The following is a 24139-nucleotide window of genomic DNA, read 5'->3' as shown; positions in this document are numbered from 1 at the left end:
TCTTCTTGTAATCTTTTTCCTTTTCTGGGCCAATGTAGACGTGTGCTCGTCGATCAAGAGCTGGGAAGTGGACAGTTATGTGGGGATCATAGGTGACCTTGTGGCTGTTGAAGGTCGAGGTGGTGTGGATTTTGTTGCTTTGGGGAAGATGATTCAGTCAGCGAAATCTCACTATTGTCCAGAGGAAAGCCCATAATGGCAGGCAGAGCTACCTGATGATGACTTCAGTCTGCCCTTTCATGAGAGCTGCTTCTGCAGCAACTTGTTCACAAAGTGCTTTGTATTTGGCGTTGAGGTACATGGGTTCTTTGACTATCCACTCTACTTTGATGAGGTGGTCATCAAGTGTGACCCAGCCTTCTTGCTCTTCTCTTGGGAGGTATGGGGTGGTAGCCACTTGATCGATAGTATATTCCAACATTCTGACTGAACGTTCTAGGGATCTGAAGAGATGGAGTCTCCGCTCTATAGCTGCCCTAGAAAGAAGGTTCATAAGACATAGGAAAAATTTAATGATTCAGAAGTGCGGCTGGCCAATAGATGAGTCTTCTGAAATGCATCTTTCGGCATGTTTAGGTGAATGAAGCAAATAAATTTCAAACTGCAAAATTCAGACCCGACTTTATTTTTGAGGCTTTTAACTCTGATTCAAACCCGGCGGTCAGGGTAGTCTCTTCTTGCCAAATGATCAACTTCTTCCACATCCAACACCAATAGAGGAGGACATTTCTCGACCAGTAAAATGGCCTCGGCGGCTTCAGGGAGAGCGGACCATATCACCTTGAGTCGACTGGTAAGTCTCAATGTTCAGGGCGGGCTGCTGCAATCGCTAATTATTCTACAGAGCCTGTCGGAAGCAACGGCTGGAGATACGGATACCGTCTTGAGTCGACAGGTCAGGCATTTCAATGTTCCATGACTTGCAGGTACAATTGTTTATTTGACAACAGAATTCTTCGGAAGTGACACAGCTAGGATGGAAAGCTTTGGCAATCATCGATATGGCGGAGTTAATCGATACTTCGGTCATGAAGTTCATAGCTTCCCCTCCAGACCAACGAATCGACCTGGAAGCATTCCTTCAGCATATTCAGACCTCGGCACGCAACGTTCGATCCCTTTCAAGAGGTCTCATGGCCTCTGATGGTAAGTGCCGGCTCCTTAGAGCTCGGTTCCCTCCTTCCTATCAATTCCAGGTCTAGAATACTGTTCAACAACTCCTGGAACATTCCAACGCCGGATAGACCTGACTTGGCAAGAAATATGCTGACGCCGGCTTTTGGATAATAGCCATCGGCCAGTTCGTCAGATTTCCCAAACTCCCACCTGAAATCAGAGACAAGATATGGAAGCATGCACTGGAAGGTCTTCGGATTGTGGAATTCTATGAGACATCATGGGCTACTTGGACACTACAACACCGCTATTATGACGATGACGATTTCAACATTCGTATACTGCAAAGCCCTCATACACTGTTTCATGTCTCTCACGAATCCGCGCCTTCACAATGAGCACCCGCGAATGCATCGTTATGTTCCTCGGGCTCTGGCCTCTGATAGTCTATATCGTGCTCTTTCGCTTCCTGCAAAGTTTTACTTTCCTCTTTACCAAAACATACGATTTTCTCTCTCGGGTTGACAGCGACATGTCTCTCAGCCATCGGTGTATGAGTCCTGCTTAACATAGCACTCGCTCCCGTCTTCGCCATGCACCGCAGACGCCTCTCCCGAAGGTGGTCACAAACTCATCCAGAGCAGGAATTACCCTCGAACTACCGCATCCTTCCTATTCTGCCCGTCCCTCTCACGTTTCTGATTTCCATGTTCTGGCTCGGTTGTGCAACCGCACTTCTATCTCCCTTCTCTAGTCTCGGCGCCGTGGGATTATTTGGCTACAGCTACACTGCCTCCTACGTCTCATGCTACAAGTACATCCTTAACGTCTACGACACCTACGCCAGCTCCGTATTAGCAACTATGATATCTCTCCAGTACATCTTCGCCGGCGGAATGACAGTCGGGAGTCGAAGGTTGTGGAGCAATTTGGGGGTAAAGTGGACCCGTACCTCACCCGGAGACTGGAGTGCAAGGGCGAGGGCTGCCACGTTGTGAGTCGGTTTGCAGGAGGGATTGGGGCCGATGGGGTGGGGAGTGAGGAGGGAGGAGGAGAGTTAGGACAAGTTGAGAGTCTTGGCATTTTATTGAATGGGCCCAATGGGGGAATGGACTGCGGGAGTGGGATTTTGGACTGGAAAGGATAAGACGCTTGATTTACTAAAATACGCTGAGCCTACTGTTAGGCAGAAAAACCTCAACTCCGCTTCCACCTTGCAGAAAAAGAGGTAAAGTCTGTCATGGAAAGGATGACCTGCAAAAGCAACATCTTTTTCAGTTTATCAACAGGCAGAACAGACACACACCTTTCTGGGGTTTTCATGCTCGATTGCGTCTCCAGCAAGCAAATCTGTGCCAGAACCCAGTGCGTGGTGAGGGCGAGGGCTTGTCACCGTTGTCATCGTCGTTGTTTCCATCTCCAGGCTGCGGCGGGTGAGGAAGTGGTGCAACCCAAGGTTCTCCAGGACCCCAAGGATTTATACCCGTGACTACCACAGCAAGAGGTCCTTCAGGAGATGGAGGGACTTCAGTTAAACTTGAACTAGAATTAGGTGACTGACTACCCTGTGGGGTTCTGTCCCTAGTAGATTCCGTGGACTGCAAGGCGCCATCTTGTTGAGGAGTCTCAGAAGCCGGGGTTACCGATGTTGCGACTTCATGGGATCGAGTTGTGCCTTGGGTTTGGTCTTGGGCTCTGGACGTGCCATTTTGTGCGATTGCATCAGCGGATGAACCAGGCTCGCAAATGTTTGAACCATCTGCGGTCTCAAAAACTTCCGGCGAACTTGGGGAAGCCGGACCAGAAATGGTGTCGCCACTTGCTGTCTGGCGAGGAACCAGTCCAACATTGAGTTGCGCACTACTAGTTTGTGCCGATGCACCTGCGACAGCACGGGATCTCCCTTTTCCTCGAACTGTCGACAACCCTCTGCAATGAAGTCGACGATGCAATTGAAACTGTCGTTTTTGGTCAGCTTTCTTGAAGCTCCTGTTCAACTTGTTAGCCTCGCATATGCTGACCTCCTGCATTACATACCAACGATCTCTACAAATACCACACCAATTCAGAGTCATCTGAAGATGGTAAGGAACCATCTCAAATATCGCAGTTCTTGTTGTGTTTACGGAGCGCTGGAATTCGTGGTACCGCCCAAAGATTTTCTCAAAGCAAGAATCGAAGACCGGACTTGGGTATATCCGCCTTGAGTAGTACTTTTCTTGGAGCTCGTCGAGACAGCGTTCTCCGCAGACTGGGATAACATGGCACATCGGTCTGAAAGCAAGCATTTCACGATCCTTGTGCGCCAAATTGAATTGGTACATCGCTTTAAAATGGGGATGGAATTCCTGAGCCGGCTTTCTGCACCAGCAGCAATTCCTCATCTTCCTTTGGAAGAATTCCACGTTGTGGCGATGCAGTTCATTCATGAGCGCTTGCCTGTCCGTTTCATCGGGCTCCGTGAGCATTTCGACAGGAGGAGCGCCAGCACGCGCTCTGAATGCCACAGGAACTAGTATGTCAACCTCGTAGGAGTCCGGTTGCTCGACGTTGGGGAAAGATTCGTTGATAAACACGAGGCATTGGACAGGGATTGTCTCGATACCGCGATTGGGTAGTGCACTCAAGCTGGCAAGAGTTGCCGCAGGCATTGTACCTTTACCGGGATCGAACTCTGCAAGAGTGCTATCGAGAGCCATTGATGCACTCGGGCCAGCAGCAGCATCCTCGGGGATTTTCTTAGGACTGTATTGGGGGTCGGCAGCTCTCGTCTGGCGAGTGGGTGATGCACTAGGGCCAGCAACATCCGCAATATTGCTCCGAACGAAACCTTCGACCCTGTCGTTGGCCTCAGCCTCGCGATGAGAGATTGTAGAAGCCACACTGGACCGCCTTCTGGCATCATTGAATTTCATGGTTGTGCCAGGAAGGGGCGTAGGTGGTGGTGGTGCCATGTTGAATGTTACCGAGCCAAATGGGTCCTGCAACATCGGGAGTCAGCAATCCTCTCCTCCAATACGCTCACCAGGAGCAACACAAGCTCGCCGGAGATAGATCCGAAGCACACTAGATGCAGCAAGAGTGTCTCGAGTCTGGGAGCAAGGAAGCTAGGAATGGCATTGCACTTACTCGGCTCGGAGTGAAGAGTGATTGATGGTCTCCGCAAAAATGTCGATGGCAAACGATGCCGGTGCAGCGATGCGTTACAACGGTGCTGGTGGACGAAGATTGACTGATAATCCTCTGAAGAGTGATGATTGCAAACGATTGGTTGTAGCGATATGATGCAGCGAGCGATGCAGCAATGCAGAATGGATGGATGTTGATGGAGAATGGATGATTGTTGATGAAGAAAGAAAGAAGAGAGTCGGGAAACGAAAACGAGTAGACTGCTTCCCAGACGAGGCAGGAAGGGCCTTCGAGCACTGGCTGGTATGGCGCAGTGGCTTGTTATCTGGTGAGGAAGTCACGACTTGCCGCCTCCGTGAGCTAGCATTGCTGGCGCACTTGCGGAAAACACAGCATGGCAGAGAAAGAGGTTGTTTGAACAATTTAATATGATTAATCATTGAGCACGAGCCGCTTCGAGCAGCTGTTATCTAACCTGTTACGCCAATTACACCAGAGCATTCATCATCGCATCAAACCAGATCAACTCTCACTCCAGCACTTGCGTCCGCAGGCTTTGGCCGCTCAGGTATGATAGGCATATCTCTCATGGTATTCGTCCGAGAATTTGATCGAGATGATCCCCAAGTTGGTGATTTCCGTAAATCCACAGGCGGTCTTGGTGGAGGTCCTGGCTCGAAATAGGCGCGCTTGCCAGGATCAATAATGATGCCGCTCCTCGCTATCTTCTGCTTCATCGAGCGTCATTTTTTTTCGTCAGAAGAGGAAATCAAGAATTCCCAGAACCAGAGGACCCAATGGAACTCCGATTGCTAGTCCGACGGTCGAGGCTACGTCTAACGGATCCGATGGCTTCGCAGGAGCTTTCTTAGCGGATGACGCTACGCTACTCGCAGAAGAAGGCGACGATGAGATTTCGTTTTGCGCGTCCTTCAGGCCGAGAACGAGTTGGTCCAGACCATGGGTGAATGCATGCCCTGTTGAGCGGAGGCCAAAGGGTGTAATTGAGCAGCAATTTCTTCCAACGCTGTTGCAACAAAACTCGTTGGGGATCGCGCCTGGGCCGCTACAAGAGATAATGGGCGTTTGAGCACCGTATGATTGCTTTGTGAACGGACCTGCGGAACAATTAGTGCAGGTTAAATTAGGGAGATCTGGAGCTTACCAAGGCGGCAAGTCTGCGGGCATTAATTTGATTGCCAGGTCTTATCAATACACGACCCCTTGTAGTTGAAATTCGATGTACCAAGACAAAATCTTTGAGCTGTACAGGAGTCGTGAGGGAGACAACACGCCGAATTCGTATGTGCTGTATTACATGGCGTATGGTTTGGTTCCACTGTCACTCCATCAGGATAGAAGCATTGTGGAGTAGCTGCAGCGGCAGTTAGAGCAAGTGCCAGAAGTGCAGGGCTTGAAAGAAAAATGTTCCACATGTTGAGTTCTGATAAACTTTTTGTGGCAGAGACGAGGAAGAAGTCAGAGGGGACATGACGGGAATATACCTGGGTGATCAATGAATTCGGGGACTACCTCCAGGGAAATGTTCCAGAATTCCATATGATGTAGCAATAGAAGACTTAAGTATAATAGATGGCATGCTCTCTCGGCCAGTAGTGAGGAAGGCTGGGCTCGGTTGTTCCCAAATCGATTCGAGGGTCAGGTTGCAAGATTGGTTAAAGAAGAGATAACCGGCGCGTGCACGCCCCGGATCTATTCAATCTCCCCAGTCAAGCAGGAACGAACACTCGGGGTGTCCAATAGAGCCGTGGGAAGTCAGAGTTCATCCAACGAGAAGATGGTGAAATATCTGGCCAAAAATGCTGACCTCTGAAAAACAACACAGCGCCGGTGCCCTGCAATCACTTTTCCCCATCCAAAAAAAAAAGAAAGTCTGGACAACTGGAAAAACAGGTCAAGACAACTCCTTGAGTTTGGCGATTGGGAATGTGACCCTACACGGACTTCATCATTCCATATGCACTCCCCGCAGAGATCGTCGCTGTCAACTCTAACCGTGCAGTTCGCGAAGCCTTGTGATCTTAGCGAGTCTGCATAGGTTCTCCTGCACTGATGATTGAACTTCTGTGGTTGTAGGGAATAAATAAATCAGTCCCCCAACCCCCAATATAGCACTTTGAGACAGAGCTACTGTCATCTGACCCCTGCGGGACTCGACACTAACTGGTACAGGCTACACGCTGCACAGCATGTGGTTGAAGAGGGCGATCATAAGCATGATGGTGGCTACTCGCAACGCATACAATTTGGCTTCTTCGAGATCTAGCCGCGTAGAAGATCCTAAAGGATAAGGGCGTCCGCATAAGAGAGGGGCCGGATTCGGCCGGTGATCATACTTCTATCGAAGACCGCCCTGCGAAGCCAAGAGATCAGAAAGGCCATAATCTTCGGGTCCAGAATTGACCGATAGTGGCTGTTTCGCATGATAGAAGGACGAACTGAGGGCTCGTGTCGTACTCCCCCGTGTGGGCAGTCGAGGACTTATTGACGTCGTCGAGCGGGGCGAAAGCCCCGTGCGAGGGTATATGTTTGCAATGGGGGACGCAGGCTAGGTGTGCTGGCTGTGCCCATTGAAGAGAGGGACCGAACAAGAAATGAAGTCAGGCTGAATTTATCAGGACGTGCAAAGATGCTGAAACACAATCCTCTGGATGATAAGCATTTGTTTCGAAGCTTTTCGAGCCTGTTCTTGCCATGCATTTGGTCATGTGGTTGGAAGTTTGGATAGGCCGTCCGCATACCGATGATTTCGTTTCATTGCCAGGTGGGAAAGATGTGGAGGAGCAGGTTCAGACAATCGAGAGACATGAGCATGAGGTGAGGTCGTCTGCCGCTTACGTAATGCGGCTGCAAGGCTACTGCCAAGACTGCAGGGGTCTTATCTCTTGTTGCCGTTGCCTCGCCGATGGTCTGGTGGCTCCCGGACCTGAATCTCATATGAACCGCTCCTCTCTTTCATACGTCACTTCGAGAGCAGCATCGTCATCACCATGAGCCGTCTGCTTTCTCTCGTCACTCTCTCTGCCATCACAGTAGCCGCAGTGGTTCAGCACCCTCTGACCGATGGCTACAACTCCCAAATTCTTATCAACACCAAGCCACTCGTGAGCTCTGAGGCGCTAGAAGGGCACATCACCTCCAAGAACCTTCTGAAGCGTGCAAAGAAGCTCTTCGAAATCGCAGAGCTGGGCGCAGCAGACTACAACCACCCTACCCGAGTTATCGGGAGCGCAGGTAAACCACAATCTCGGGCAGTGCCCGTTGCATTATCTTGCTAACACCATGGCCGCAAAGGGCACGTTGGTACCCTCGACTACATATACTCTACGCTTGCGGAGCTTGACGACTACTATACCATATCAAACCAATCGTTCAAAGCCGTCGTTGGCAATGTCTTCGAATCCCGCCTCGTCCTTGGAGATAAGGAGCCCGAATCAACCTCCCCGATGTCTCTCACACCACCAACCAAGCACAAACAAGCAGTGTTCGGCCCCTTAGTCCTTGTAGCGAACCAAGGATGCGATTCATCCGACTATCCTTCGAACACTAAAGGCGGGATTGCCTTCATCGAACGTGGAGTCTGTTCGTTTGGGACTAAATCTGCGGTCGCGGGTAAGGCTGGAGCTATTGCTGCCGTGATATATAACAACGAGGAGGGACATTTGTCTGGGACTCTTGGGGAACCATCAGATATCCACGTTGCTACATTTGGATTAACGAAGCAGGATGCCGAGCCATATATCAAGGACTTGGAAGGCGGAAAGGTTATCAACTCCTCTGCGTATATCAATTCCATTGTGAGCAAGGCTCCTACGACGAATATCATCGCGCAAACAAAGGGCGGTGATCAGGATAACTGCGTGATGCTGGGAGGCCACAGTGATAGTGTTGCGGAAGGGCCAGGAATCAACGACGATGGCACTGGCTCCTTGACCTTACTCGAGATCGCAACACACCTAGTGAATTACGAGGTCAATAACTGTGTTCGATTTGCATGGTGGGCTGGAGAAGAAGAGGGTCTACTGGGATCAGACTACTACGTCTCTCAGCTTTCGGAGCACGAGAACCTGAAGATCCGTCTCTTCATGGACTATGACATGCTTGCATCTCCCAACTTCGCATATCAGGTCTACAATGCTACTAATGCGGCCAATCCCGTTGGATCCGAGGAGCTTCGAGATCTCTATACGACGTATTATGAAGCACATGGGCAGAACTACACATTCATTCCTTTCGACGGCCGCAGCGACTACGATGCCTTCATCAAGCACGGAATTCCAGGAGGCGGTATTGCAACTGGTGCTGAAGGGGTGAAGACTATGGAAGAGGCCGCGATGTTTGGTGGGACTCCTGGTCAGTGGTATGACCCTTGCTATCATCAGATATGTGATACTGTCGACAACTTGAACTTCGAGGCTTGGGAACTGAACACAAAGGTATGACTCCACTTCTTCTGGATGTAGACTCTGACTAATAATCCACAGCTCGTCGCCCATTCAATAGCTACCTATGCCGTCTCTTTCAAGGGATTTCCAAAGAGAACCGGCGCCAAGGTCGCCACTCGCGATGAGCCATCTTTATATCACGGACCGAAGCTCGTCATGTAATACTATATATACAAACTTCCTATGTGATAAGTAATGGGAATTACTAGATACCATAGATTTAGATGGATGTACGAGTCTATGTTTGGTCGAGAGGTTGATATAACTTGGTGTCTTTCTTCGAATATACATACTCAATCCAAACTTGTTCTCTGAGAAGCTGCTTTGATCCTCAGATACGTAGCTCTTGATCCGTAGCTCTAGGCAAGTAAGGTATTGTTGGTTGGTCCGGCGTCACGGTCATGTGACCACGCATAAATTAATTTCATTTGACCGAGGTTCAAATTACCGACGCCTTGTTCTTTTGTTTTCCTTTCTGAGAACACGATTCTTACACGCTTTGAAATTCTGAAAGCGAGCAAGCTCAATTGTTTTGTTCTTCCCTTCCTAAAACCAGTTCTGAGGCGATTGGGCCATCTCCTCGTCGAGCTAATATGACGCGGGTTAAGATCTGAGTGGATACGCGCCGAGATAAAAACAAAACACGCGAAAAGAAGCAACTTTGAAACGACACTTCTCACTTCCCCTATTCCAAAAATCCTTCATGGAAAAACGTGATGAATCGTCACAATGAACCTCAAATCTGGGTACCGGTACTCCCCGCTCGAGAGTTCAGACAGCATCAGACTCCTGCAGGTTGAGAACGTGCTTTGTACTGCGAAAGGCCGCGGTCCAATCAGATGCTGGATCCGCCACTTCTCCCTCTCCAATGCACCGCCATACCGAGCGCTCTCCTACGCCTGGGGCCCCGATTCAAGTTCCACCAAAAAGATCTTCTTAAATGGCAAGATCGTCCAAGTTAGAAGGAATCTCTGGGAAGCGTTAGCCCATATCCAGTTCGCGTGTTTCGATTTCCGGACCCGGGAAAAAGAGGATGTTTTTGCAGAGGAGAATAGTACGTGGGTTTGGATCGATGCGCTTTGCATTGATCAGAGAAATGTCGAGGAGAGGAATCACCAGGTTGGAGTTATGGGGAGGATTTATGGGGAGGATTTATGGGGGAGCCACGGAGGTTTTGGTGTGGCTTGGATGTGAAGCAGACTTCCGTCAAGGGGCCAGGATTTCTGTCGCGGTGGAGGCGCTGGCTTTGATGAATGATGACAAGTCGGGTCAAGATCCCTCTCAGGTACTGGATCAAAATCACGAGGCACTACTCGCACTGTTTCAACTCCCGTACTGGCAACGTCTATGGATCGTCCAAGAAATTTGTTTGGCGGCGAAGATCACGCTTCTCTTCGACAAAGTCTCCACAAACTGGAAGAACGTCACACATTTCCGGAAACTCCTCAGCACAACCTATTTCCCCAACAAATTCAGTCTCCCACCCGGATCTACCTTCACCAGCACTCACAAAGCGGATCTCCTGCGTTGCCAGGCATTCCGACTAGATAAGCATCGAACCTCATCCCATGGGAACGTCCTCGGTTATCTAATAGAGTCGTTCCACTCGTGCCTCTGCACCGACCCAAGAGATAAAGTCTATGCCCTCATCAGTCTCGCAGAAGACTGCCAGAACGGCCAACTCCGGCCAAACTACTTCAAGACCCTCTTCCAAGTCTACGCCGACGTAATGCACTTCTACACCAGCTCTCGCCATTCGAGAGGGCCAAGTCAACACACACCGCGATTCAGCCAGATTCTCCAACGCGCTTTTCAGTGTGATTTATCAGCGGGGGCGATGGAATACCAACTCAGACTCCATCCCTCACTCCGTCAGCCCACACTTCACATCTTCGGCGTATCATGTGGCATGATCACGAAATTCATCCGCGGCATTGATCTCGAAAGCCCCTCTTCGATAGATCCAGCATGGTATAAAGACACCGCTCCCGCCGACCCAGATATCTCGTCCATCAGCTTCTCAAAGCATCTTGCCTCGCTCCCTGAGCAGCGGGAACTCGTTCCGTTGCAGACACGAACATCGTTTGCTGTCCAGGCAAAATATGCTTCCCGTGCCCTGATTGAAGAGAATATGGGGACATCCGTGTCCTTTGGAGATATCCTGCTGAAAGACAGGAGCCAAACACTGCAATTCCTTCTCGACAACGGTCGAACAGGTTGCGCACCATATAATGCGTTGCCAGGGGATGTGGTTGTCCAGTTCCTTGGGTGCGATGTTGCTGCTGTACTGCGGAGAGGGAGAGATTCAAGGGTTTTCGATCTTGTTGGGAAAGCGCTAGTTGAGAAGGGGAAGAGGGAAGAAAAAGAGGCGGAGCCGTGGGCGAGGAAGTACAAATGGGGGGTTCCGGATTATGGGGAGAGGTTTAGTTGGACCGAGGACCAGGCTGTGTGGTTTTGGTTGGATTTGGTGACCTTGCAGTATTTGACGCTGTGAGCGATTCGTGGGGATCGATGCTCCGTATTTCAGGAAAATCAAGCAGTTGAAGTGCTATTGTCGGAGACTCAATGCGCAACTCAGGTGTGTGATGATAATTCTTCTTGAGATTGACACCTTCATCACGCCCATTTCTCCGTCAACAATTCGACACTTATTTTGCCCTCCGAGATCCCAGAGCAGCGGGTTCATTCTTCTCACCAGTGCCAGATCCAGCATATCACGAGCGTGATTCCGATACCATCAGCTCAGACAATATGTTAAGCAATCTCCTGCGGGACATTCCTCTCATAGTATCCTGGATAATAGCGCTCCAGAAGTTCGCGAAATTTTCTCAGCCACTGAAGGTGTTCTTGGTCGGCTTGAAGTATCCTGACCTGAGCTTGCTCATCCGAAATAGATCCTCGTCGCTGCCTTTCTTCGATATCTCCCTTTTCTTTAAGGTGGCGATCGTATTCTAGCGAAAACTCGTCCATGAATTTCTGCTCGGGAGAGAGAGGAAGTGTTGAGCCTGTCTTTCCTTCCCCAGTCTTCTTTCTCCTGAAAATCGCTATGCCGGCGCATTCTTGTCCCAATACCAGACTAAATTTGGCGGTATGTTGATTGTAAACATCAACTGTTGCGAGGAGAGTTTCTCCCAGAATGGCTTCGTATCTCAGCGTTGCCAACACATGGAAGGTTTCCCGGATTTGGCTGTTCCGTTGGATATCAGTCTTTTCAACGGCTGTGGCTTCCTTGCTGGAAGATTCGACCAGTTCGTAGATGGTGGAATTGCTTTCCTTGGGTGAGAAGGGGACTGAGAGTTGAATTATGCCTTCTGTCGTGACAGTGGAGCCATCTGCGACCTCAAGATCGATTCTATTCCCGCAGTCTATGGGTTTTCCTTTCCCGTCGTCATATCCGAGTGCCTGAGCAAAAGTTGAAGATATCAAGTTGACGTCAGCTCCAGTATCAGGAAGCGTCCAGACGGGTTCCCCGTCCAACCAACACTGTACACGCTCTTCCCCCTGTCCAATAGATCGCACAGCTAGAGGTACATCGGAAGCACCTTCTATGTGGCGCAGGCGGTGCTGATAGAGATCTAGCGTTTGAGTGGCACGCAGAAAAGGTCGGCCAAGGAGGACATCGCATTGCAGTCTGTCGAAAACAAAAAACTTCACTGGCTGAGCCATCGTCGGTGAGGAGGGGAATTGGCATATGATTAAGGCAACTCCAGTTGCCTTTAGGTAGGAATTTTTGATTGGCAAGCTGAAATAAGTCACCTCCTTAGTGACTATGACACCGATAGACCGGGCAAAATTGTATCTGATGCAGTTCACATCGCTGCCAGAATCGGCAAGGCAAGTTTCCACCAAAATTCCATGGATCAAGATGGTTAGAAGTCTTGTTTTGGCCCTGGGGTATGATACAACGGGTGAAGTTATTCTAGCTGTCGAAGTGTATCGAGCTGGCACTTCTCCCGTAGGCGATGAATTCTGTGGCGGAGTTCCACGCAATCGGACTCTCGTTACGTGACAAAGTACGCATCGTAGCTCACCACACTCAAGGCAAGCCATAGCCTCGATATTAACTTTCTTGCAACCACATGCGCAACATTGCCAGACGTAAATGCATCTCCTCTTGGGATGCATTGTGGAGCTTCCAGGGATGTTCAAGACCACCAGGCAAGATTAATGTCTTGAAATCAAACAACTCACTGATATCGAGTACAGTGATATGTGCTGTATGTTGGACTTGGGAGATGATCTGACGCAGAAGTGGTAACTTTTGAAGGAGCATAAAGTTTGGAGTTGCAGTGGCGACGGGAATATTTCGAATTCCGAAACCCTATTCAGGTTTTGCTTGACGATTGTCGCAATTATTGATATGTGAGAAAGTTCCCAAGAACCTCCCAAAAGAGGGGTTGGGTCACAGAACGACGAAACGTGGCATGGCATTCAAGGCGCCTCGACGGGTGTTAATGCCCAACCAGTCAGCCTTGTCTCGTGCAACCACCATCTGAGCATATCTCCATTTTCTCAAGCAACAAACAACAACCCAAATTCTCAAAATGCGTCTCAAACTTTGGAAATCCCAAGAGCAGGGTGCGAATCCAGATCCGGACCTCGAATTAGGTCGAGCTCCCAGAAACTTTATCAATGGTTTCCCCTCAGTAGCAGCTTTCATCGCCAGCGATCCCGACCATTCTTTTTTCATTTACAATGCATTCCACAGATTGTCGTCTAGAAATCTACTTTACCTGGAAGCGGAAATACTGGACTTGCAGAAACAACAGGATGATCTTGATTTTCGAGATTCTCGCAAGGATCCAGATGTTCAGCAGTGCCTTCGGTCGTGGACGAAACTCAGGACGAGTGGGGACCCAGACCAGGCGAAAAGGATGGAGCTGATTGAGAAAATTAGGGAAAAGTTGAAGGAGTACCGTAAGTCGTCTGAAAGTGACGCTCGTTGTTTTTTCCACTTGATATTGCTTGGGATGTTGATACTTAGACAGAAGAAGCTCTGGTCTTGCAACAGACAGTCTTGAATATGGAGAAACCTCAATCTGGTACTGTGGAGGCTCTCAAGCTTTGGCTTGACGGCAGGTCCGAAGGGCCGAGTGGACGTCATGCGCCTTCCTTCTCAGGACTAATGGCTCATAGATTGGACGACGAAGATAATCTAGTCGCGATGCACCCAGCATTTGAGAAAGATTGGCTTGCTAGACTTGTCGAGCTTCCGTATTTGAGACTCATTTGTTTGGTTAGTTCCACTATTATGAAATTAAACTTGCTACTTACTTTAAACAAGGATACCCACGTCGATGAATCGATAGCGTTATTCTCGATGAGAAAGATCAATCGAGCAGTAACGATCATCAGCATGGCTTTGGCAGTGGTCTTACTTATCGTGTCGATCGTTACATTATATCTTGTAACGAATAACAATATCCGGCTTGCACTTATTTGCGTATTCACGGTGGTCTTTGCAGGATCTGTTCACCTTTTAACGAACGCGAAACGAGCGGAGCTTTTTGCATCGACAGCAGCGTAAGTCTTTAATTAAAACGTAGCAACAGATAAAAGGGTAGAAAGTTAATGAGTATAGCTACGCGGCTGTTCTTGTGGTGTTTGTCAGCGGAAGCCTAGGGTCTCAGAGTTGTTGCCCACAGGGTTGAGGGCACAACTAAACGGGTGGAGCGCTTTTGAGAAGCAGAATTGATTTGGGCACAGCCATAGAAAAGGATTGCACCCATGATGCCCCAAAATAGTAGCCAGCGTATGTAGGAAAATACAGCTGTGGTCCTGCGCACCCTGTGAGCAGCCTCAAAAGCAAGCCCAGGTTGGCCCGTATCTAGTGAAACGTTAATTGCGCTACTAGACCAAGAGTGATGTATCGACACCTCGGCGTCATCGTCCACTACACCGCGATGCCAATAGTAGTCCAAGCCAATATTGCTTTTCGGGATCTAGATTGAGCCGAATTCGGACGGTGGCTGAAGCTGAGACACAGGGGGAGGACCACGGGCTCCGCAAAGTGCTTATAAGTTGTCTTGTCATGCCGTTGATATCCTTCCAGAGAAACGGTAATCACACAGACGGTTCTGACTGAGGATTCTCAATAATAATCGAAAAGTATGGCCAAACGGAAACCCAAGTGGTGGTTGGATCTCCCGCCGCTGCCCCTCAAACCGATTGCAACGCTTTGCGCGACTTGCTCCTCATTCCAGCTGTCAGCTGAGTCCTTCGCATCGCGAACGACCTACAAGCCTCACCACACGGGTACCGGATGCATCGCAAGCGGCAAGCATTGCGACCGCGGAGGGGGAACGGATTGCAATGGCCAGTGTGATCATTCTACAACACGCGAGCTTGCCAAGAGATCCTTTGCTGAAATCCAGCTGGAGCGTGACTGCGCCCTGTGCCAATTGATCTGCTCTGCCATCGAAGAGCAATATCCAGTAGAATGTCAGGCAGCTGGCGCCTATTGCCAACTGGAGACGAAACGTCACCGGGGGGATAACTTGGGCGGAGAAAAAAATTACCGCGTGCTCCAGATCTTCTTGAAATCTGGAAAGGAGCGACGAGCTGCGACAACTCCTGTTATTCATCTGCTGCCCGTGATCTCGGTACTACCGCAGTGGCATGGGTATTTCACAGGAAAACGCATTAATCCAAGTCTGATTGATGTGGCGGAAGTCCGTGGTTGGATTGACGAGTGTCAACGTTGGCACAAAGGGCCATGTCTACATGTTCCCGGCAACGGCTTCGAAGAGATCTGCCAGCATCTACGTGTAGTCGATACGGAAAATATCTGCTTGACGGCACTGCCTGAGGAGCCCGGTATTCCGCGTTGAGTTACGTATGGGGTCAAGATAACGGAGCTTTCGAGGCGCGCCGCAACAACATACGAGAAATCAGCAAACCATACGGTCTGTTCCGACATCTCGACGATCTGCCACGAGTCATTCGTGATGCCTTGATATTCACGAAAGCAATTGGCGAGAGGTATATCTGGATAGACAGAATCTGCATCGTCCAAGATTACGATGCGGAGAAGAGCAGGATCATTCCGAAGATGAATGTGGTCTACTCAAGCGCATTTCTCACAATATTCAGCAGTGCATGGGGCGGCACCTCGGCAGGGCTTTCAGGACTCCGGCCATTTTCCCCGCATCGAGCCCAGAAGTCAATACAACTTGCTGGGGATCTCGAAATGATTCTCCCGCATAATCTCGAGAACGTTTTAGTCTGCCCTTGGGCGTCACGAGGTTGGACGTTAGTAAAAATACTATCCGAGCTCTGGGACATAAAACAAGAAGAGGCTGACTCCGTTATAGTTTCCAAGAGTTCTTCTCTGCAAGGCGTAAGGTCGTATTTGTCAACGGCCAAGCTGTGTACATATGCCGCAATGGGAGCAGGCGAGAAGATCTCACCCGCAGCCATACCACGATATTCCAAAAGTTCTTCAGGCTTGGTCCTGCTGAATGGCAGCCTCCACTCTGGACCTTAGCCCCGACGAATATCCAGTTCTCTTATATGCGATATGTTGAGGTTTTTGTTCGGCGCAATCTGAAATTTGACTCTGATATACTCGATGCCTTTGCTGGAGTTATAAATTGTTTCCGCGTCGATTTCGGCTTGACTTGCACATATGGCATTTTGGACTCACTTTTCGGATTGGATATCCACTGGCATCCCGAAGAGTGGGTCGAAAGACGTGAAGGATTCCCGAGCTGGTCTGGGCTGGCTGGAAGGGCCCGATCCGCATGTCTAGGTATGGTTTGGACCAGGCATATGGACGCAAGGCCATACGTGAACGCTATTCCAGTCGAGTATCGTGGTTAGCTTCCCTCTATTTCTTGGCCTTTTACATTTGTGAAAAGGGCGACAAAGCATGGCGACTGATCTCCAAACGTCGATACGACCTACGCAGTGGAGGGGGCGATCCGCTCAACTTGTTTCAGCAAACGGCAGGGAAGCGCCTACGAGGACGTACAAGTAATAGTTGTATACCAGCATACCCTCCTCTGGATTTAGATAGAGATCTTTCTTTTGATCCGAGAGGCCCTGGAATACCGCGTCTCTGCTCCTCACTGACGATGGTTGCGGCTCATTCCCAGCGTCGCCACAAAGTGGATGCCAGGATGCAAAATGCTGGACTCCTCAATCGCCCAACTCTCTTCTTGAGAACCATTGTAGTGCAAGTTTGGATGTCGACATCCGGCCCTGAAGATTTGCAGAAGAAACAACCCAACGGCGAAGACTTTGGAGATACGTTCGAAGACGTAACCTATCCTCGTTCGCCGCATGTCTATCTATCGGATGCAAACGGAATCAATCTCGGGCTCGCATGGCTGTGCCAAAAGGAGACTTACGATAGACTGCATCACTTCTGTTCGAAGCCGAGCTCCGGAACAGATGTTATGCGAGCTCGTGTCAATGTTGCAATCAGTGGAGGACCAGTTGCCGGAAATTGGAAGCTTCGCTCTGATCATGCAGACGTTGACACGGGCCACATACTAAAGTCTGCACAAGCCTATTCGGAGCAGTACTCTACAGGTAAGGCAAATACCACAGTTAAATATTATTTCATGTCTTAATTTCTGACATTTCAATGGGCACAGACGATCGCGACGAGGTCTATATCAGGACTTGGGCTGGTAGAAGCGAAAGTGAAAGCTCCGATGCTGAGTTCGATAGTCTCCACGATGACGACAGTGATGAAAACGATGCAGCCAGCCTCCCAGATTCGACTGCGTCAAGCGTTACGGAGGGGTCAGTGCCATCAGATGACGCAACTTATCTAGCCGCTTTAGAGCTGGGTTCTCTACAGAATTCACTGTTAACGAGCCAGTCGCCTCTCGATATCGACAATCCCCTAAATGCGGACGACATTGACATGGAAAAGACTAAATTTGGCTCAATGTATTGTCCAGGAATACTTCTTTGGGGTCGAAACCACGAATTCAGTGATATGCCCGATGATAATGAATTTATTAACGAGCGGATGGGCGTTGGAGAGCTTCGGGAAGACCTACTATGTCGAGGAAGAAGAAGAGATCAAAATGTATGCATTTTGATGGACGAACCGCCACTGCCTCTTAAGGAGGCTAGCGTGGATGCCGCTGACTAAGGGACTAAGGTACAGAAGGTCTGGTCCTTCCCATGATATCTCCCCCCCCTAGAGCAAGGAAAAGCTGCTCCTGTAGCGGCTATGATCGATCCATCTGTATAAAACAATAAATAATAAAAAAGAAACTTCCTATCCGTTCGGAGTACCAGTTACTAAAGACTAGTTCTAGCCATAAACAATTACTTAAGTTCATCCATAACCAAACCGTGGTATCCAGCGCTCTATAGAACTAATCCAACTAATAAAGGCCAGCGAGTATCCGTCCAATTAATGAAGACCAGAAGAATGTTTAATCCGTAGCAAAGAATATGTCGGATAGTAAAAGGTGTAAAGAGGTAAAGATCCGATAGTATTATTCTCTAATTAGAGAACGTCCATATGGGAATCGTAAAGGAAGGATTACTGCGGAAACCGTAGACGTAAGTGAGAGAGGATTATAGCTTAGGTTATCTCGCCATATTCGGCAGCCGGGTGGTCGAACAGCTTCTTACTATTAATCTTGGTCTCAATAGACTCGACCATAGTAGTATAATTAGCTAGTCGAGGCAAATTGAGCAGGATACAGGCTGCCCGTACCTTTGGTATCCGGTTATTAGTACCGGGGTCCGACCATTTCTATAGTCCTTTAATCTCGGGGGCTTTGCCCTTTCTTGCCTTCTTCTGTAGAATCTTGGTGGGTGTGGAGTTATTAGCAATCCGCTAGGAGGATCTTGTTAGGGAGCTAGGTTCCTTTCTCTTCCGCAATAAGGAAGTGGGACTAGTGGTTCCTGGTGCGGAGACCAGGGTAGTATTACGGTTCCCTTGACCAAGTAAGAGCTTCTGAAGTAGCTAGTTAGTGCGATCTTCGTCTGGTTTGCGGTGGCCGAGTTGCGGGAGTGCCTATTATACGGTGCCTTGGGTAACGAGTGGGGTTTCCGGTATAATAGTATTACTCTATTCTTTTGGGGCGTTAATTCTGATTATAGATCCCCCGAGAGTATTATAGTCCAGCCCGTTATATGCCATATAGGCGAGCTATCTATAAAACCTATAAGGGATTGGGAGAATGGATTCCGGGAGTATATTAAGTATATCTACTAGGCGAGGGATATCTTGCATAAGTCTCTCGACCTCTTCCGTATATCCCTAATCCATAGTACTATAATTCATAATACTCTGTCTAATACCTAGCAAATCTCCCCCAAACCAGTTATAGAAGTCAGCTATAGTTTCTTTATCCGATTCGGTCCAGGATACCAGAGTTTAAAGAAGATGGTCTAGATTACGGATACTCTTATACTACTACCTGGTTACTAAAGCCAGTATACTTTGGGTATTATGGAAGGCGGCCGTATATATCTGGGCAGATATTAAGGTATGGGAAAGAATATTAAAGATAGGGACCTGAGGATTATAGCTACGGGTAGCAATATTTTCGAAAATGGTCTTCCTAATCTTCGGGTCTATAATACCATAGTTCTGGTAATTATTAGAGATCTTAACTAGATTCTCTACAGGCTTGTCAAAGGTACTAGATATCCCTAAGGGGCGGATATTCAGTGGCTTGGGGCCCTTTGGGTAATATCCGGCCTCCTCGGGTTCCAGGAGAATAAAGACCAGCTTCTTCGGGTCCCGCTCCGTAATATCTATAAAGAAATAATACCAATTTATTAGTATATGTTCGGTAACTTTGAATATCTCAAAACGGCTACTACCGAGGATAAGGATTTGGCTATTACAGTCCTTACTAAGGCAGATATATATAATACAGTTATCTCTATCTATTTCTCCGGTTTCCAGGTCAGGATAGTTAATAAATATATATCTGGGTTAAAAGGCATTGCCCTAGCCACGGCGATCTCCAAAGGGAAAGCGGTCTGAATAGACATCTACCGGGAACCAAGAGGAGAGATTGATTTTGGTATAAAGCCATAATACTTCAAGATAATCGCAACCCGGGCGGATATTAATTAGGAGGGGGCTCTTTGAGTTACTAATATAAAGGATACCGGTCTTACTATTAACCAGGATTCGTTCTACTAATAGCTCGGATACCAAACCGGTATACTATATAAGAGTGCTTTGGTCTTCTCGGTAAGATGGTTTACTATTAATACGATTATCTACTAGATCTATAGATAGGTCCTATAATCCTTTCTCCTCTTTAATCGGATCCCGTAGAACGCCTTCTACCTAGTTGTCTCTATATCGGTACTTATACTCGTTATGCTCTGAATTCCTAGTATCTAGCCGCTTTCTCAAATTGGTATATACTAGCGGCATATCATAGACTATAATTAGCCCTATAGTAGTATCCGTCGGTACTATAGAGGCATTTCCGGCTGGGCTCTATTACTTCTTCTTAAGCTTTGCTTCCGCCAGCTTCTTAAGGGTTCCGCTAAAGGGCAATATAGCAGAATCTATAAAAGTATATAGATATATAAAAGTATATAGATAGGTAGAGGTATATAGATAAATAGAGGTATATAGATAGGTAGAGGCATATAGATATATAAAGATTTATAGATAAGTAGAGGTATACGGATAAGGAGATTAATTTATTAGTTTATTAACTATTATAGTTATAAATATTTTAGTAATAGTTACTAGCCTTATATTTAATAAGGCTAAGAATATAGTTCCGGAATCCTTTCGTATATAAATTTCTGCTTCCTATAAAATGCTATTCCTATATATAAATATTCCAAATAAGATACCCAAATAGTTAATAGTATTAGTATCTAGTTAAGAGGTTCCTTTCGAACTTCTCGACTAGTATAGGGATATCCGCTCTTAGCTTACTTCCCATTTTCTATTCTTTTATATTATATTTCATATAATAGACTTAATAGAACGATTACCTGTATTATTATCCTGGTATGCTTTTTATCTCCTTATCTATAATCTTTTTAATAATATATCTCTTCTCTCCGTCTATAAGAATCAGTCCCGGTTCTGGGTTCTTTCTCTTATACGGATCTATATCCTTTAGTTCTAGGTATTTAATAGATATAACGGGATAAATACTTAGCCAGAATAGTAGTTCTAATTTAAATAAAAGCGGTATTATAACTCTAGTTACCTTATACGGGCCTATTTTATTAAAGGAGAACTTTATAAAGTTATCTAGGAGCTTATATCTATTATCTATTCCTTTTACTAATTTCAAATAGACTTTATTCCTAATATGGATTTCTACTAGTTTCCTTTTTTTATTATAAATTACCTTTATATATACTTGAGCTAGTATAATAGTATTATAGGCCTCCCTTAATAAGGATTAGTATTCTTCTATAAAGTATTTGGCTCCCTTTTTAGTAAGAGGAATAGAGAATACCGCTTGTATTAGCTAGAGAAGGAATTATAGTTTCTGTCCATACTATAGTTTATATAGAGGAAACCCGGTAAAGGTATTTAGTAAGGTATTAAGAGCGAATATTACGGCTGGAATCAGATCCTCCTATCCTAATTAGTTAAATCGACTATTAATAGTATATTATATAGTATAGATAAAGGTTTGGTTTGACCTTTTAGACTAGCTATCCGCTTTAGTATAATAGAATATAGTAAAGGAAAGCCTAGTATTCGTAATACTATATAACTCCCGCTAGTATATAGAGGTAAATTTAGGATCTCTATCCGAGATTAAGTTCTCTAGAAGACCTATTTCTTTATATCCATTCTTATAGTATACTCGGGCCTAGTCCTCTCCGGACCAGGTATTCTTTCCGGATATAACTTTGATTTATTTTATTAACTAGTCGGTTAAGAGAAGGACCGTATTATTCCCGTTCTTTAATTTAGGGAGCCCGGTAATAAAATCTATATAAAGTATTAATAATTAATAACTGGGAACGGGAATAGGTATAAGTCTGCTATATGGCTTGTATATTACCGGTTTAGTAAGCCGGCAAGTCGGATAGTCGAATATATAGGTGTCTGTCTTCTTCTTTAGCTATAATATAAAGATATTTCATTATAGGAAGTTATAAGTTCTATTTCTCCCGATATAAGCTTAATTATTATATATAATACATATAAATATAGTCTATAGCTTATCCGGAATACAGAGATATTCCCCTTTATCCGAGTCCCGAAAATATAGAAGCTTAGACTATAGGTCTAGCCAGAAGAACTCAAAAGTAGTAATAGGCTTATCTTTAGGGCTATTCTGCCATTTCTATAGTATGGTTTAATAAACTCTTTTAAAGCTCCTGTCTCGGGATATCTCGGTTACTATTTTTCGAATAAAGGATTTATCTATATAGATTAATAAATAATAAATAACTCTTTCTTTATTAGTTATGGATTATTCATTTATTAGTCTTGGGAGTTCCTCGGAATGAATAGGTAGGCAAAACACCTTTATAAAGGTCAAACCGTCCTTAGTATCCGTATATAGCTGCCGTATTAGTTCAGGAGTTACGGTAGTTAGATCTGTAGTTTATAGTCTAGAGAGTATATTAGTATTAGTATGGGATTTACTAGAATAATAGCGGATCTCTATATTTATAGTATATTTCGCCAGGAAAAGGCACTAATTAGTAAGACGAGTATTCTTCTTATAGGTTAGTCTATTATCCTTAAAGGAATCTATAATAGCTTAGTAGTCAGTATAGACCATAAGCTTACTACTATCCAGGTATTATAGAAGCTTTTAAAGTACCTAAATAAGAGCTCCGGTTTCTAACTCTATTAGCTAATAGTTTTATTCTATAGGGGTTAGGGTCTTTAATAAGTACAAAACGGGCTTCTCTTTTCTATTAGTAAGGTCTACTTAATAAAGAGCGGTACTATAGCCATATTCCTTACTACTATCCGTATATAGTATAAATAGGAGGTTAAAGATTAGAAATATTAGGGTTAGGGTATTATATAGACGGTTCTTTAGGGTTTGAAAGGCTTTGTAGTATCGGTCTATAAAGTTATCCGGAATAGTATTGGCTTTGGCCTTGGCTTTTTTATAATAAGCCTTCTTTCCGGTAGCTAGTATTTCTCCTATAACGACTCCAGGTAATAGAGAAATAGGCGTCTTTTCTATAAAGTTAGCCTACTTAATCCCCTATTTCGGTATATTCCGTAACCTAATTATTTTCAGCTCTACTAATAGGGATATAATATTAGTATAGTAGTCTATGAATTTGCGGTAGTATCCGAAAAACCCAAGAGAAGTCTCTAGTTAAGTCAAGGTTTATAGAAACGTCTAATTAGAGATAGCTTCTACCTTCTCTAGAAATATACTAAGCCTAAGCCGTAAAATATAGTAGCCCAAGGCTTAGATACTTGATTACCCGAAGTAATATTTCGGAAGTAAGAGTATAATTCCGGATTCTACTAGAATAAATAGGATCAAATCCAGATCCTTTAAGTATTAATTAATAGTTTTGGAGAATATAATAATATTATTAATATATACTAGTATAAAAGCCTAGAGATACTAGCCAAATAGCTTTTCTATCCTTTATTAGAAAAAAGCAGGAGTAATAGCTAAACCTTAAGGGGCTATAGTTAATTATTTATAGCTATAGTAAGTAGTAACCAGAGCTACTTTCCACCTATTTTTAATAGGGATTTTCTATTAGAAGAAGCTTTTTATTATATCTAGGCTAGAGAAAACTATAGCCCTGCCCAGAGTAGAAAGAACCTCGTCCTGTTTTGGGAGAGGATATATATTTAATTCTAGCTTGGTATTTACTTGGTATAGATCTATAACTATTTATGGTTTCTCGTTTCTCTAAACTATAAAGGCAGGAAATATAGCAGGTAATAGATAGCCTAATAGTATATCCTCTAAGAATCTATCCTATTTTATGGGATCCAAGATAGAATTCATTATATTACGGTCTCTTCTGGATAATAGATAAGGTAATTACCGTAAATCCTTAATATTAATACTGTCTTTAAAAGAAATCGGTATAGTTACTCTATTATTAAAGCAACCAAACTGGGAACGGAATAATCCCTTATACTTCTCTAGTATATTACGGATTTTTATATATATATCGTCTCCCTAGTATATAGAGATATCCGCTTTATCTAGTTCCGGTTCTGGCTCGGTAAGAGGCCATATGAGGAATAGATATCCGGTAGGATATTTTTTATCCGGTTTTATAGTATTAGGTAGTAGGATCCCTTAAATCATATCCGCCAAGCTTATAAAGATATTATATACTTCGAATAAGCCCGGGTAAGGAGTTATCTTGGGGTATTTCTTAAGAGTTCTAAGGAAAGTACCGGCAAGTATCCGAATTAGTACTTTACCGAAATTAGCAAAGGATAACGGCTTCTGGGTTCCGTTTATAATATAGTTTATTATAATCCCGAATTTATTAAGGGCAAG

General features: G+C 45.8%; 6 protein-coding genes across 6 annotated transcripts; 4 read left to right on the top strand and 2 right to left on the bottom strand.

The window, feature by feature from the left end:
• Positions 1 to 2391: 2391 nt before the first annotated feature.
• K444DRAFT_3365 (uncharacterized protein) lies at positions 2392 to 4324 on the bottom strand. The gene is made up of 3 exons (XM_024871990.1): positions 4246 to 4324; positions 3154 to 4097; positions 2392 to 3105 (listed from the first exon to the last, which is right to left on the bottom strand). Exons 2-3 carry the CDS (start codon positions 4068 to 4070, stop codon positions 2436 to 2438), a joined length of 1587 nt encoding a protein of 528 aa, XP_024743893.1. The 5' UTR covers positions 4071 to 4097; positions 4246 to 4324; the 3' UTR covers positions 2392 to 2435.
• Positions 4325 to 7179: 2855 nt separating this feature from the next.
• On the top strand, positions 7180 to 9034 carry K444DRAFT_658167 (Zn-dependent exopeptidase). The gene is made up of 3 exons (XM_024886231.1): positions 7180 to 7500; positions 7561 to 8702; positions 8751 to 9034. Exons 1-3 carry the CDS (start codon positions 7257 to 7259, stop codon positions 8871 to 8873), a joined length of 1509 nt encoding a protein of 502 aa, XP_024743892.1. The 5' UTR covers positions 7180 to 7256; the 3' UTR covers positions 8874 to 9034.
• Positions 9035 to 9440: 406 nt separating this feature from the next.
• K444DRAFT_515540 (uncharacterized protein) lies at positions 9441 to 9905 on the top strand (the record flags this gene model as incomplete). The annotated part of the gene is made up of 1 exon (XM_024873605.1): positions 9441 to 9905. One exon carries the CDS (start codon positions 9441 to 9443, stop codon positions 9903 to 9905), a length of 465 nt encoding a protein of 154 aa, XP_024743891.1.
• Positions 9906 to 11465: 1560 nt separating this feature from the next.
• On the bottom strand, positions 11466 to 12866 carry K444DRAFT_658166 (uncharacterized protein; the record flags this gene model as incomplete). Its single annotated transcript, XM_024886230.1, has 1 exon — positions 11466 to 12866. The coding sequence occupies exon 1, from the start codon at positions 12834 to 12836 to the stop codon at positions 11466 to 11468; it is 1371 nt and encodes a 456-aa protein (XP_024743890.1). The 5' UTR covers positions 12837 to 12866.
• A 389-nt stretch (positions 12867 to 13255) lies between these two features.
• K444DRAFT_649146 (uncharacterized protein) lies at positions 13256 to 14494 on the top strand (the record flags this gene model as incomplete). Its single annotated transcript, XM_024885547.1, has 5 exons — positions 13256 to 13628; positions 13700 to 13790; positions 13848 to 13869; positions 13996 to 14234; positions 14293 to 14494. The coding sequence occupies 5 exons, from the start codon at positions 13256 to 13258 to the stop codon at positions 14360 to 14362; spliced, it is 795 nt and encodes a 264-aa protein (XP_024743889.1). The 3' UTR covers positions 14363 to 14494.
• Positions 14495 to 15528: 1034 nt separating this feature from the next.
• Positions 15529 to 16532, top strand: K444DRAFT_515163 (HET-domain-containing protein; the record flags this gene model as incomplete). Its single annotated transcript, XM_024873572.1, has 2 exons — positions 15529 to 15962; positions 16025 to 16532. Coding segments are annotated over 2 exons (942 nt in total), but the record flags the coding sequence as incomplete, so codon positions are not given.
• Positions 16533 to 24139: the final 7607 nt, after the last annotated feature.

Source organism: Hyaloscypha bicolor, assembly GCF_002865645.1.
Source record: "Hyaloscypha bicolor E unplaced genomic scaffold K444scaffold_10, whole genome shotgun sequence".
In the NCBI taxonomy this organism is placed as follows: Eukaryota; Fungi; Ascomycota; class Leotiomycetes; order Helotiales; family Hyaloscyphaceae; genus Hyaloscypha; species Hyaloscypha bicolor.
Note: the sequence above shows the minus strand (reverse complement) of the source record. Positions and strands in the feature narration are given on the sequence as shown.

Excerpts from the sequence above, each read along its gene's own strand:
- K444DRAFT_658167 (XM_024886231.1), top strand. The coding sequence starts at position 7,257 with ATGAGCCGTCTGCTTTCTCTCGTCACTCTCTCTGCCATCACAGTAGCC. Across the intron at positions 7,501-7,560 it reads CCGAGTTATCGGGAGCGCAG|GGCACGTTGGTACCCTCGAC; the intron begins GTAAACCACAAT and ends ATGGCCGCAAAG. Across the intron at positions 8,703-8,750 it reads CTTGGGAACTGAACACAAAG|CTCGTCGCCCATTCAATAGC; the intron begins GTATGACTCCAC and ends AATAATCCACAG.
- K444DRAFT_3365 (XM_024871990.1), bottom strand. The coding sequence starts at position 4,070 with ATGGCACCACCACCACCTACGCCCCTTCCTGGCACAACCATGAAATTC. Across the intron at positions 3,106-3,153 it reads GGTATTTGTAGAGATCGTTG|GAGCTTCAAGAAAGCTGACC; the intron begins GTATGTAATGCA and ends CAAGTTGAACAG.